At 45.5% G+C, this 13,979-nt stretch overlaps 1 protein-coding gene across 2 annotated transcripts in view; it reads left to right on the top strand.

Moving 5' to 3' along the window:
- The window catches only part of MXI1 (MAX interactor 1, dimerization protein), a 57,097-nt gene extending 49,029 nt beyond the window's left edge, over positions 1-8,068 (top strand). For both annotated transcript variants that reach the window (XM_068949648.1, XM_068949649.1), the window contains exons 4-6: positions 2,946-3,060; positions 4,274-4,445; positions 6,174-8,068. In XM_068949648.1, coding sequence (XP_068805749.1) covers positions 2,946-3,060; positions 4,274-4,445; positions 6,174-6,337 — 451 coding nt within the window. In that variant the 3' untranslated portion in view covers positions 6,338-8,068. The remainder of the gene's footprint in view (positions 1-2,945; positions 3,061-4,273; positions 4,446-6,173) is intronic.
- Positions 8,069-13,979: the final 5,911 nt, after the last annotated feature.

Below are 13,979 nucleotides of genomic sequence, written 5' to 3'. Positions count from 1 at the left end.
TGACAGCATTGGATCAGGGAGTGACTGAGCAGCTCTGCCAGCATGGAGTCCTCCAGGAGCAGGAGGTGAGTAGGGCTGAAGGCCTGGCAGTGCCCAGTCTGGACCAGCCTGCACTGAGCTTAGGTCCACAGAGGTTGACCTGTGCGCAGTGTAAAGCCCTGTACCTGTCGCTGGGCTGCTGGGGTTGGAGATGTGCATGGGCTCGTGTTTGCAGTGGCAGGAACACTTGCTGTGGATCAACCCACAGCTGATGCAGCACCAAGTGTGTGGAAAGTCCAACAGTTTCTCCCAGTGGGGCAGATGTTCCCTTTGGGACCACACGTGCTGGGGAAGTAACTCTGCCTGTGTTTCCAGGGTGCTTATGAGGACAGGCTTTTTAACTCTTATGCCATCTCTGCCCTTGTCAGGGTTTGCAGAGTGCAGCTGCTTTCCTTGGTCTGCCATGGTCCTTGAGCGGAAGGGGAAGTGTTTCACTTGGTGTTTTAGTGTCTGTGATTTTTATTGTGTGGCTGGATTTTTGCATGTAGCTTTCAGCTGCTTAGCATGGTTGCTCTCACCAAGTGTATGCATGACCTAACTTTTGACATGGCAGATCCTAGTGCCGTCCTTTCAACCCAGAGCATCTCTTATGCCCTTTTGGTTGTCTTGGCAATCCAGTCTGCACTCCTTCCTGCTCAAAGCTGATCACTGGTCCCAGAAATCACTGTTCCTGGTGCAAGGCCTGTCCCTGTTCTTGATGACCATAAAAACGCCAATGCTGAGACTCAGCCCAAGGATTAGGCTGGAAATGCCTTATGCATTTCTTTCTGCATTGAGGAGGGTGCTGTGAAACGTCTGACATCAGTCATTTTATTTTCTGTTGCACACGTGATGCAGTTGCCACCATGGATTGGGAGCTACATCTTGCCCAGTGGGGTAGGGGAGGGTCTGCAGCACCTACCTCTAGCTAATGCTATATAGCAAGTCCCTTCTGAGCACAGAGCTTGGTGGATCACAGGTCAAGAAGTGCTTATGTGGAATCAGCCCTGCCCCTAAATCCCCAAATCTATGCACAGCATCCCTAACTCTGTTCAAGCTGCGTTTTTAACTTGGGCTCATCCCATAGAGGCAATGAAGCGTGGTTAGTGGTTGTACTCATGCTGTGAAGAGAGAGATGCAGCTCTGTGCTGCTTCTTGATGACTGCGCAGTGACAGCTCTGACTTGGTGAATGCTGCAGTGAAGACAAGCACCAAATGACTTGCCAGTGGCCATTCGGGGAATCTGTGGCATAATGAATAATCAGTTCTAAGACCGAGAATGGCCTTAACTGCAAGACCCTCCTCTTCCTCTCTAGATGCTAGAAGTCAGCATCCGGTCTCCCATGGGATGACATGAACTGTAGTGCCACTGCCAACTGGCAGCGCTCTTCCCTTGCTGTCCCTACAGGTCCTCCTGAGGCGTTGGGCAAAGCACCTCTAGGGGGTGTGCCCAGCTCCTGTTGATGCCTGGGAAAGAGCTGTCGGTTGAAAATGAGTCTGCAGGTAGTACAAAGACCCCATGTCAGCTCTGCGGATTAAATGTCAGTGGAGTTTGGCTGAGAATGAGCTGATGGAGGAAGAGATGAAATTGATATGGCGGTTGGGTTGTTGTTTGTTTTTGTTGTTTGTTTTTACCCAGTTTGATTTTTCTTTTTTTTTGATTATGGTTCCCTCCTCCCCCCGGCAAGTTATTAAACGTTTAATGAAAACCACGCGTTCCTCAAGGCTCTTCCTATGTCTGTTCCAGACAGGATGATGGTCCCTTTGTAAAGAGATTTATAATAGAAACACTGAGGAGCTTAGAGCTACGGCACTGCTAGTGAACGCTCCTCTGCACTGACAGTTCATCAGCAAAACCCCTGACCCTTCCACCCTTAATCATCCTTGCTTGTCACTGACATAATTGCCTGATTACAGACTCCTCTCCCCCAGCCCTTTCAAACGGGGAGTAATAGTGAATTTGAAAAACAAGATGGAAATGAACTGTCCATGCACCTTTCCCTCCCCCCCCCCCTTCTCTCTTGGCATTGAGATGGATCAGGCTAAGATTCAGTTTCTTTGTGCATAAACAGGGGCTGGGATAGGCTTTAAGGACGCTTTTGCACCGGTGTTTCTTGCACCGTGAGTGGCTGGGGGTGATGTCATTGTTATTGACTGGGATGACAAGTTTGGACATAAATCATTAATGTCTGGGAAAGAGAGGGGGGGAGGGAGAAAGGCAGCTCACACTTGATAGTTTTGCATAGATCTGCTGATCGTTCCTGCATGCATGATACAAACCAGGAGAAAGCAGGCGCAGTTTTCCTGTATGTGAGCATAACACGCTTTGCCACTGCTGCCTGAACCATTTTCCCCAGGACGTGTTGCCATATTCTGTAGAAATGATGGCTCAGAGCATCAGCAGTGCTGAAATACTTGACTGTCTTTGTAGATGTGCTCCAGGGTCAAAATTTTTCCTGTGGTTAGAAGACAGCTTAGGAAAGAAACATTGCTTAGATCAGTTTGTAGCAAATGTCCCTGAACCAGCAATGCACGCACATGCACAGGGTATTAGTCATTCAAAACCCTTTCATGTATGCTCTTCTCAACACAGCAGACAACAATGATGTGAAGCCAAGGAGACTGTGTACCATTTATCTCTGTGCCTTGTCCTGCCCAAAGTTCATCCAGTTGAGTCAGATTATCAGTTCAGAGGGCAAGGATATAAACAGTGTCTGTCAGAGGTCAGCAATAGTGCTAGTATTGGTGAGCCCTTGGTGTTTGCAGAGCAAACAGTTGAATGGCAGTCTGTCCTGGTACCTGTGGGAGTCCTGTGATGTGTGGGAAGGGAGGGAAGCATGAAAAGCGTCTGGTGGGAGGGAAGCAGAAAAGGAAACGAATTCCCTTTCTGAAAACATAGCTCTGATGCTCTGCCTCTCGCCTTGCAGCCGAGCTCACCTCCGCCTGTGTCTAGAGCGCTTAAAAGTTCTGATACCGCTAGGACCAGACTGCACCAGGCACACAACGCTGGGGCTGCTGAACAAAGCCAAAGCACATATCAAGGTAAGAGCTGCTTTTCCCAGCTGCTTTCTGGGCTGTTGGAATTGCCACTCCATCACTCACTCTTGCTGCCTAGTGGTAAATCTGAGTTGAAGGAGACTAACACCTCTTTTTTTTTTTTTTTTTTTTTTTAAACAAAGGGAGGAGGCAAAGAAAGCATTGCCCCCTTAGTAATGGTAAAATGATTAACCACAAGCCGCACTGTTAGAGTCTATAATGAAGTCTGTTAACGACAGAAATGATTGATTGGAGAGCAGGGGTCTTGTTCTTTCTTGTGATCGGTTGTTGACGGCAGCAGCTCTTTAAAGATAAACGTGTCTGCTGTGGTTGACACGTCTGTGCGTTTTGATGTGGTTGTGCGTTTTGATGGGAAATGCAGCTTTTTCTGATGTGCTAGTGAGTTTCCACTGCCGAAGTGTTAATCCAGACCGCAAGAGTGGTTGGCTTCTTGGGGTTTCATCTATGATCCTGCTAGCTACATTCTTTTTGATTCACTTCTGGCAAAGTGAAGCATTAAGAGAATGCAGCATAGTCTGTATCGGGAAAAGGCTGAAATCCTTTGTCACAGCTCGGGATAGTGGGAGGGAGGGAGGATGGTGAAAGAGAGAGAGCACTGCCGAAGGGAGACAGGGTTAGCCTGAAATGACTCCCTTCTTATGCAATGTGCTTGCCATAGAAAACAAAGAACAGTGCCCTGGTAGATTTCCCAGCTGTGATCAAAGAAATCTGTAGTATGTTACATAAATAACTTTAAAAAAAACCTGTTTCTGAGAAGTCCTACTAAACCATGCAGCAAGGAACGCACAGCTCCCAGGACATGTTTTTGTGTTACGGTGGATCATAACAAATACTGAATCAGTTTGCATGAGGGAATTGAGGGCCCCTTTGTGGACAGATTTGGTATCGCAGCTGGCTAACCCACGTGGAACAACCCATGTACTGCTACAATTCAAGTAGTTTACATTAGAGATGCTGTGTCCTCAAAGCCTTTTTATGCCAATGCGTATGACTTAGCAGGACTTGTGGAACTGGCAAAGCTATGAGGAGATGGCATGGTCACTGGACACTGGAAGGCGGCTTGGTTCAGTGATCTTTTGCAGCATAAATCCTTCTGGAACCTGGGAAGGTCTAAGCAAAGCATGTGGCTGGGCAACGGAGGTGGGAGGGAAGGAGAAAAGGATGAAAATAATTCTTGAAACATATTTGGTCACGTCAGAAACTTGAAGAGGCTGAGAGGAAAAGCCAACACCAGCTTGAGAACCTGGAACGAGAACAAAGGTTCCTAAAGAGAAGACTGGAGCAGCTACAGGGTCCTCAGGAGATAGAGCGAATACGAATGGACAGCATTGGATCTACCATTTCCTCTGACCGCTCAGACTCGGAGCGAGGTGGGTATCACTGAACTAGCAGCGAGTCTGCAAGACTCTGGGAAGTGGGAGCATGAGATCCGTCCATTTTCTGTCTTTCAGCTACCCCCTTCTCTGTGGACTTTAATTACTATTTAAGTCACTGATTTTTATGTATGCACACCCATATATTTTATTCTTATTTTGCATCAGTTCTGATTAAGTCTGGAGGAAGTGTTATTGTTGACTCAAGCTTATTCCTGTGGCATTTAAAGTGACAGATTCTCTGAACAGCTCTCTAAAATACCAAAATGTAAGATAAGAAAAATAACTACCTGTGATCACGAGTTGGTAACTAAATACCTAATAGTATCCAGGTATTCATTATCTGGTATCTGTTATGCTCTTTTGTCTACTATATCTCTCTGCAATATAAAGAGAAAGCAAGAAGATATTACTAGTTTCTAGCTCGAAAATAAAGGGCGTATCTACATAAGTGTTTTAGTACTGATCAAGAGTACGCTTTTGAAATGAATCTCCTGATCACCGCCGCTTTGGCTGACAGCATGGAGGGGTTGTAAAGCCATTAGAGGGGGTTCTTTGTGGCCGAAACTAAATTAGACATGCTCAATGTGCTGAGGTACTTTCAGTCCACAAGACCAGAACAGAATCAGTCCAAAGTAAAACCCTCTGAACTGGGGACACTGGGATCATGGCACCAGTCGTTTCAGCAGGTAGAGCCGTGCTACTTGCTAATGCAGGCATGGCTGGGATGTGGTGTTCCTCATCCTGGATACCCTCTGTAGAGGGTTTAGATGGGAGTGGAGCGGATAGCGCAAAGCAATATCCAGCTCTCCATTCTGTCCAGTTAGTTTCATGTATTGGGCCTACCATGGTATAACCAAGCGAACAGAATCAAGCAAATTGCCTTTTAAAATTCCTGGAGTCTTTCTGAACTCCCCCGTCCCTCCCCAAGCTTCCCAGACAATTGTTCTCAGTTAAAACCAGATAAAGATGGTCTGGACAGCTAGTAATGAATTCAGATTAGTTTCTCCTTTTGAAACATCTCCACTGTAGATCCCAGTTAGGCACAATAGATGATTTGATATTTACTAATAGATGCAAGGGTGTTCCAGGGTTTGGGTTTGAGTCTGCAGGTTTAAAAAAAATCTTTTTGGAAAGTTCCTAAGTGCCATAGGAACCAAGATACATTGACTGAATAGATCTCTGCTTTCTAAGTTTTGCTTGAAAGTAAAATTTAGGCTCTTAAGTCCACTTAGCATCTCTTGCAAGTAGTCCCATTTCCCCATGGTAATGCATTTTAACGCCCCATATGAGTGATCCCAGCTTTGGCAAAGTGGTACCACGCCAGTAGCATGTTACAAGCATAACTTCATGCTGTGTTTTCTCTACTCGCTGTTTTATGAATCTCTTCTTGTTTCCATCACTGGGGTAATGGAGCTCCAAAGAAAGAGGTAGAGTGACAAGTTCAGTGCGTGGTGTGGCACACCCATGCTGGCAATGTGGACTGCATGCTGGAGGAGTCAAAACCCTTAGCCGAGTCCCTAAGAGAATCTCTGAGCTGGTATCTTGTCTCTTTATAAAGCGTGTCCACAGTTTATCCTGCTTCAAGGGAGATTGCTGAAAGCCGTTTTGCCTGTTTGCTGCTTCGTTCCTGACCGGGGGAGTCATGGCAGCTCAGTGGCTTGAAGGGGGCAGTTGGGTTTGGTGGTACTAACCTCTGTGTGTTTCTCTTATTTCTCTTTTTAGAAGAGATTGAAGTGGACGTTGAAAGCACAGAGTTCTCCCATGGAGAAGTGGACAATATCAGCACAACCAGCATCAGTGACATTGACGATCACAGCAGCTTGCAGAGTATTGGGAGTGACGAGGGTTACTCCAGCGCCAGTGTCAAGCTCTCGTTCGCTTCCTAGAACCAAGTGAGATGACAGTGCAGGGTGAATGATTTCACTGGGGTGATCGAGCTGGGTCCTAGATGCCGGTATCCTCTTTCAGAAACGACATATTGGCCGCTAGTCCTGGAGAGACCTGTAAATAAAGCCTCCTGGGTAAAGGAAGCCTCCACAGAAACCCAAATACGTGTTCATTTGGTCATGTTACCAATCCCAATTCCTGCTGGCAAAAAGTTAGACCAAACCCTAAGTCCCTTTGAAGTCAGTGATGAGCTATCCATTTGTTTCTGTGGGACCTGGATTTAGACCTTAGTGATGAAACACTTTGTTTTGACTTTATTTGTTTGAAAGAGGATACTAGAGACTCATCCCTCTCTTTCTGTCATGAGATCTGAGAAATGTCACAATTTCTTGTATTGCATTCAGATTGAACAACCTAGTTTAGGCCCTTCTGAAGAGTTTTTGTGGTCCTAAAAGGACCGTGTCCTACAGTTTATCGCAATCCAACGCTGTTGTAATTTGTTAGGAAGTCTATGAAGGCTTATGTAGCCTAGGAGTAATAACAGTAATGACTATGGTCTTGTTTTGTGCCCAGAGAGAGGGGCAGCAAAGAAGTATGTTCAGGAGAGAACACCATTCAGCTCAGCTTTCTGTTGGACATCACTTAAAAAGCAAGTACCTCTGATGCGTGGCTAAAGCAAGGGGTACAAACTTGTAATCTACCAGCACATCGTGGGCTGTGTCATGGCTCAGACTGACACCGACAGCAGATCTCCCGGTAGACGCGTGCTCATACGCAGGCACACAAAGAACGGAGGGCAGAAAGAAACCAGCACATAGGAGAGTTGATATGCCAGAAAGAAAATGCCCAGATACTGAGCCACTATGACCTTTTTATTTGAAGACATGTTTTGATAAAATGTTTGTAAATGTGTTGGGAGGGAAAACACCCCAAGTCTGATGCATCTTTTTAGAGCTCGTCCATACAAAACCGTAGATGTCTTTTATATGAATTAACGCCATGAAAAGATCTTTGTTTTGATGAAGCACTTGACCCAATGAAACGCAAAGATGTTTTGCCATACACGCAATGGATGAAGGCTCTGCTAGCTGGAAAAGGCCGAGTTTTGTGGGGGTTTCTTCAGTTTTCTTTTTAGAGTCATTCCCTTTGCTGACTTTTGAAGTTCCAGTCCAGTAGTTAACCTAGTGAAGCTCAGCACGTCTCTCACGTTAATGTAATGTTTAGACTGCACGTCCTGTTCCCAAGGGCCTTGTCATCTTACCTGTGCAGGTGGTGTTAAGAGCTATTGTATCGAATGTTTGCTAATTTTCTTGGAGACGAGCGTTCTAACCTGCACTTTGAGGGCTTTGCTTTTTTATTTTTGTCTTTTTAATGGCCAGGATTATTTTGTTTTCCAAGTTTTAAAAACCTTAATAGAGTCCTCAGCTATGGCATTGTTTGAAACTTTGTATATCTTTTAAGTAATTTAACTACCCCTCATTACTAAGGAAAAAAGAGGAAAAAATGCTTTATAAAGTTCATAACTTATTGCTGATCTGAATGGGTTGTTAATTTCAGTCCTGTAGATTTTATTTTATTGTTTTAGGTAAGGTTGGGCAAAAAGAGGTTTAAAAAAAAAAAAAGAGAGACAACCATATTTAGCAGTGCAGTGGAATTGTGTTTAAATGTTAGCCGATGGTTCCCCATTAAAAGTAGCACTTTAACGCCATTAAACATTTCTGTATCTGAAATGAGTTGTGTTCTTCCATCTTGGTCATTCGTATCACTCTAGCCGACGCTTGTTCTTCTTGTGCCTGGAAAAATGTGTTGCACTTGGATCCTGTGATGAGAAGATCCTGAATGATTCTGGTGTGGAGTTTTGCACTGTGATAAGTTAACTATGTTTAAGTATTCTGATGTTACTGAATCTCCCTCCCCACACTGTCCTCCAAAATGTGTCTTTCCCCATGAAAGACAACAGATAACCATGGAGTAGAGGAATAATGTTTCCATGGTTGTGATGAACTATTTCTGTTTTTCGTTTTGTTTGTTTTTAATTTGTTTCTTAAGCTTGGATCAGGTTGCCGCTGTTTTCACTTGTGCGTATGTAATACAGTGGTTCAGTACATCTCTTCTCCTCCCTTCTGGGAGGTGACCTAGCAGGAACAGGAGCCTGCCGCAGACTGTCCGCGGTTTGCCTCACTCAACCACTAGGGCCTGAGGGTTTTGGAGGAAGAAATGCCCTGGGTTTGATCTTTTCTAGCAAGGAGGGAGCTCGTATGTGTGGAGCTGTAGCTTGCTGCGCACATTGTCAGTGACTGCTGCCCTGAGTAAGAAGTGCCCTGGCTAAGGGATGAGCGCTGGTAGCATGACTGTCTCCATAGCTACCAGCTTTGTTAGTTCAAGGGTTTTAAGCTGCTTGGATTTATTTTTTTTTTGGGTCCAATCTGGATGACTCAGGCTTGGGAGGTCTTCTACTGCAGCAGTGAAATATGGAACACTTTACCTCTAGCAAGGTCTGACTGACTTACTGTTGTTGTTCTCCTCGAAAGTGTTGACCACTGGCAGCCCTGGTGCTGAGCAGTTGAATACCAGTGGGACTTTTTTGTTTTCTTCTTTCCCCCTGCTCTTCTGCAGCTGTCCCAGCACTGCCTCTTTCCTGTCATTCCTGTCTGTTTTAAATGGCCTCTTGAGAAAGAAATAACACAACTGTGAAATACTTAGATTCGTGGAGTGGGGAATGGCTCTGTTCTCCTGGTTGGTATGTAAATCATGTGTATGTGGTTGGAATAAATGTGTCTGAAAGGAGTCTAGGAGTCCAAAATGCAATCATTTTTATGCTCCAAGACCAGTTTGAGATCTTCTACCTTTTCTAAGATAAGGAACTTGAAGGTTCTGGAAACATCAAGTCCAGATACTAGAGGAAGCTGTTGCAGGGAGAGAGATGAGCTTCCACGATAAGCCACTTCCCTACTGGAGCACTGATGCTAGTGGGGCGGTAAGGCAAGAGGACTAGAATTAAAACAAATTTAATTAAGAGCCTTTGTAATAAATCTTAAAGAGAAAAGAGTGGTTGGTCTGGCGCTGGGGGGTTTCTTTGTGGTTTCTTGTATGATGGAAGCCCTTCTCCAGCTTTTTGAGGTTGTTCTACACTGCTTTATTACTACATTGTATTCTCTGACCTTTCCGATCAGCTCACACCTCCGCGCAGTCTGAAATGCTAGTCACGTTTCCATTTGTTAGTCTAGACTGTTGCACTGGAATGGTCAAGATGACTAATTGGCTCCAAGAAGTCGCTTTAAATTGCGCTTAGATGAAAGTACAGGCCAATTAGTTAGGGTTATGCAGAACATCAGTTAGATGATCATAATAGTTCCTTCTGGTTAAAAATGTATGAATCTTGTGAATTGTCCCCATTGTGACAAGCCAGAACAGTCCTATGTACCAGATCTGCTTTAAGAATCGCATCAGCTTTCAAAGTTGCATCAAAGTTTTTGCTAGCCTCTCTGAAATTTTGCAGAACAGAATGAGCCTCCAAAGATGCAAATCTTAAACCCTTAAGGGCCAAGTCTTGTTTATCCTTTGGAAGCTGAGATGGTCCCTCGTGCTCTGTAACTCAAAAGAAGCAGTAAAGCAAGTCAAATTTACTCTTTCGTTTCGTGGAACTGAAAAGCGCTCACAGAAGCTTTCTCTCTCCCTCCTATGTCTTGCTCTGATGCTACTCTGGGAAAGAAGTAACTTTTCCAGTAGTAATGGAAGTCTTTTTCATTGTTAACTGGGAGTGTTGTCTACACGTGTTTAGTTTTACCCAGAGGGGAAACCTTTAGATGGGCATGTAAAGAACATAAACTGAACACATTGGGAATCTTGGCATACACATATGGGCCACCACTGGGTGAGGATCTAATAAGAAGACACAACCTGGGTCAGAGGCGTATACCTGGATACCAGCACACCTTGCTCCTTTATCTTGTTCCACCTCCCCATCCTTCTGCCTCTCTTTAGGGGGGTTAAAAGTGGAAGATGTTCCAAAAATATTGTGTGCATTTATAAGAACAAGAGAGCAATGTAGAGAATGATTGCATAGTTTTTATGGATTCGTTGAGCCTGTAGGTATAGTCTAAGGCAGAAGGCTAGAGAGAATCCATGCTTGTATGAGTTTCCATAACCCAAAATTTAGGATTATTTTGTCTCAGTGTTGTCCGAAGAAGATAAAATAAAAACCAATTCTGAAGGCGATTTATAATGTTGGGGGGTTGTTTTTTGTTTGTTTTTTAAATCCACTCTGAAAGATACTGGAAGAATGTTGCTGTTTAGTGCCTGACTCTGGAAATTTTTTAATATGCAGCTCATTGAGTTGAGATCAAGCCTAGATTTCCGTGCTAGTCACGGTAGCCTGAAAAATGTCAGGGTGTACTGGGCAAGTGTAGTTTCATGATAAGGCCTAGGTCCTTACCTCATCAGAGCATCTCACAGAGACAGCTTTGAATTTGCTGAAGAACCTTCTCTTTTGCACCCGTGTGGCCCAGGCTGTGTGCCTGTGGGCAGGGATGTTTTTTGGAGGGGACACACATTTCAGCATTGCCCCTGGAACTGGGAAAAGCAGGAAGTCCTGACGGGCAGCTTAGTTTCAGAGACTGAAAGCTTACCTAGCTCATGAGAGGTTGGAGACCAGCCCTTGCTACATCTGATTATTCAGCCGGAAAGCCCTTTCTGCTGCCATAAGTCCAATGAAAGTGCAGCTTTGAGCAGATGGCTGTTACCTTGGGGATGTTCTCCTGTGGTGCCCTTCAAGGTACCCTGCAATCCCTGTGAAGGAACTGTGCAGGGCATTTGTGCTGCTGCAGCCTCGTTCCACTCTTCTGCAACTGAAACAGTTCACTTTTGTCTTCTCTGCTGTGGCCTTAGATGTGTGCCCCATGAGATCAGCTCTAATTTCATCTAGAATAACGTTTGTTCTCACCGTGTGGTAATTTGAGCTTGGAACCACTTTTTTGGTTTTTCTTTGCAAAATAGTGAGTGAGATGTGATTTTTTTTTTTTTTTTCCCCCTCTCCCCCCTTCCCAGGTTTGCTTTGTGCACGCTATTATTTTTGCGGTTTATTTTTGTGTTTGTAGCATAACAAAAGCCCTAAATCTATCTTCTGCTTAATTTTACAAGAATGCGGTGACTTTTCTTGTAAATAGAATCTGATGTTCTTCCTTTAGGCAGTTTGGCCCTATAATAAACACACACACACACACGCACACACGAATGCGCTCATGCACCCACAGCTCCCTCATGAGCTCATTCTGGCAAAACCTCCCTCTCTGTAAATTAGATCTCTGATGGGCCCTTTTGCTACGGGCAAACCCATTAAAAAGACCATCCAGCATTTTCCTTCTTTTGACACGAGTGTATTACAGTATGTCATCTTGCGTCTGCAGACAAGGTGGAGATGACTATCTGGCTGCATTTGTCATGCTTATCCTTTGGCGAGTTGTCACTTGAAGGTCATTTTAACGTCCATTCTATTAGAGGCATGTCATTGACGGAAGGTGGTCGCAAATTGGTCTGTCTCATGAAATCTGTAGGTCACTAGAAATGGGGTTAACTGTACATACATAGTTTTTTTCCCAGATTCTGTCATTGGTTTTTCATGTTGTTTGTTTGTTTTCATCTGTTTGTGGACTGTGAGCTCCAACCTGCTGGCTTTTCTGCCCTTTGTCCTCCTCTGCTTGCTGCTTCCTATTTGTACTCTGTTTTCATGTTACCCCATTGAAATGGATGAAATATTTGCTTTTGACTTCAGTGGAAGTGGCATCAGTTGTGTGCACTAAATGCAGAAGGGTGGGTGTTTTTTTTGTTTTCTTTTTTTTTTTTTTTTTTTTCCTCCTCCAGAATCATAAGTTCTTGTTCCATGTTTCCTGGCACCAGCCCTAGGCTATCAGAAAGAGAAACTTGGGTAACTTCCTGGAAGATAATGGTAAAAGCCAAGACTTCCTTCTGAAGGTTAGGGAGGTGGTAAAAAAAAAAATATATATATATATATATATTTTAAATAATTCTATATGTCTGGTACACAGGTTCTCTGGTGAGTGATAAACTGAGCTCTAAGTAGTGACTGAAACTTCTCAGCATCTGGAAGGTGTTCCCTGAGCTGTCCTGTGGGACCCCCAGGAAAGAGGAGCACGTCTCTCTTCCTCTCTGTGTTCACCAATCTGCACAAAACATGTGGAAAACTACTGACTTGGAAACTGCTGACCCACTGTCGGGTTTGCTTGAAATTTGCTGACGGATCTGAGTGATTTGGGGGAGGACGATCACAGGGAGGAGAGCGTGGCGTTATACGCTGTGTCTTCCTCTGGAGCTGCGTGTTACAGAAAGGCAAGCTAATTGCGAATAATGCACGAGGCCTGACCCCTGCTGCTCTGCTCCTTTCCTCCTGCCAAGCGGATTGATCCATTTAACTATTGGGCAGAAGCAGGAATAGAGAGGGTATCGGGTACTATGGCTGTGCTACTAAATACTTGGTATTTAGGGTTCCTGTTGTGATGACGCTGCGTTCGACCAAAGCTGAAGTCGCATCACAGCTCCGAGGATGCACTTGGGAGCACGTTCACCCATCAAAGAGCGGCTTTGCCGCTAATGCCGAAGGGGCTCGGCAGAGACGAGCGATGGTCACCTTAAGGCCCCTCCAAAAGGTGCCAGGGTGAGGAACTGCTGAGCAGCCTCTCTGAAGGGTGGAGGTGTCCTTTACAGCGTGCCCACTTACAGAATCACAGAATGGTTGAGGTTGGAAGGGACCTCTGGAGATCATCTAGTCCAACCTCCCTGCTCCAGCAGGGTCACCTAGAGCATATTGCCCAGGATCACATCCAGACGGGTTTTGAGTATCTCCAGGGAAGGAGACTCCACCACCTCTCTGGGCAACCTGTTCCAATGCTCTGTCACCCTCACAGTGAAGAAGTTTTTTCTCAGGTTCAGGTGGAACTTCCTGTGGTTCAGTTTGTGCCCATTGCCATTACGGCGCTGAGAGATTGAGCCGGCCTGACTGACGCAAAGGAAGGGGCCTTTTCTGGATGGGATCTGCAGGCTGGCGAAAGGTTGCGTTCGACCGGGTGAAGGAGGGGCGTCTGGGAGGCAAGAGTATGCTGATGTTGCCTGTAGCGCTTGGCTAGTTGGGTCTGTAAGAGATGTTTTGGTAGGGCAAAGGTGCAAAACGTCACTTTCTTTCAGAAATGCTTTCGGTGTTAAGCACGCTAAAAGGGCCGTTGGTAGCATTTACATTACTTCCTCCTACAGCGCTGGCAAAATTCCACCCCAGCGGTGGTGGCGGCACCCACGTGAGGCGCAGAGGGAGGGCTGCCGCGGGAGGAGGCAGCCGCTCCCTCCCTTCGGCGCTCAGGGAGGCAGACGGAGCTTCAGGCTTTGCAGGCCGCTTTCGTGCGGCTCCGTAGTGCTGCGCTTTTCCCCCGTGCTGCTGGATGTTGCCCTCCTGGAGCGCAGCAGGGGAGCTGAAGTGTGAGCGTGTGAAGGGAAGGAGGAGCGGGGTCTGGCAACTGAGCTCAGACTGCAGGGCATCGTTTGGTAAATACTGGCTTACCGAGGAAGGGGCTTACATGAACTCTTGTCTATTGGGATTCTCTGCTCTTAAGTAATTAGGCCAAATGCTAATCCATG

The sequence above is a fragment of the Struthio camelus genome, chromosome 7 (genome assembly GCF_040807025.1).
Source record: "Struthio camelus isolate bStrCam1 chromosome 7, bStrCam1.hap1, whole genome shotgun sequence".
Lineage (NCBI taxonomy): Eukaryota > Metazoa > Chordata > Aves > Struthioniformes > Struthionidae > Struthio > Struthio camelus.
This window is presented reverse-complemented; position numbering and strand designations above follow the sequence as displayed.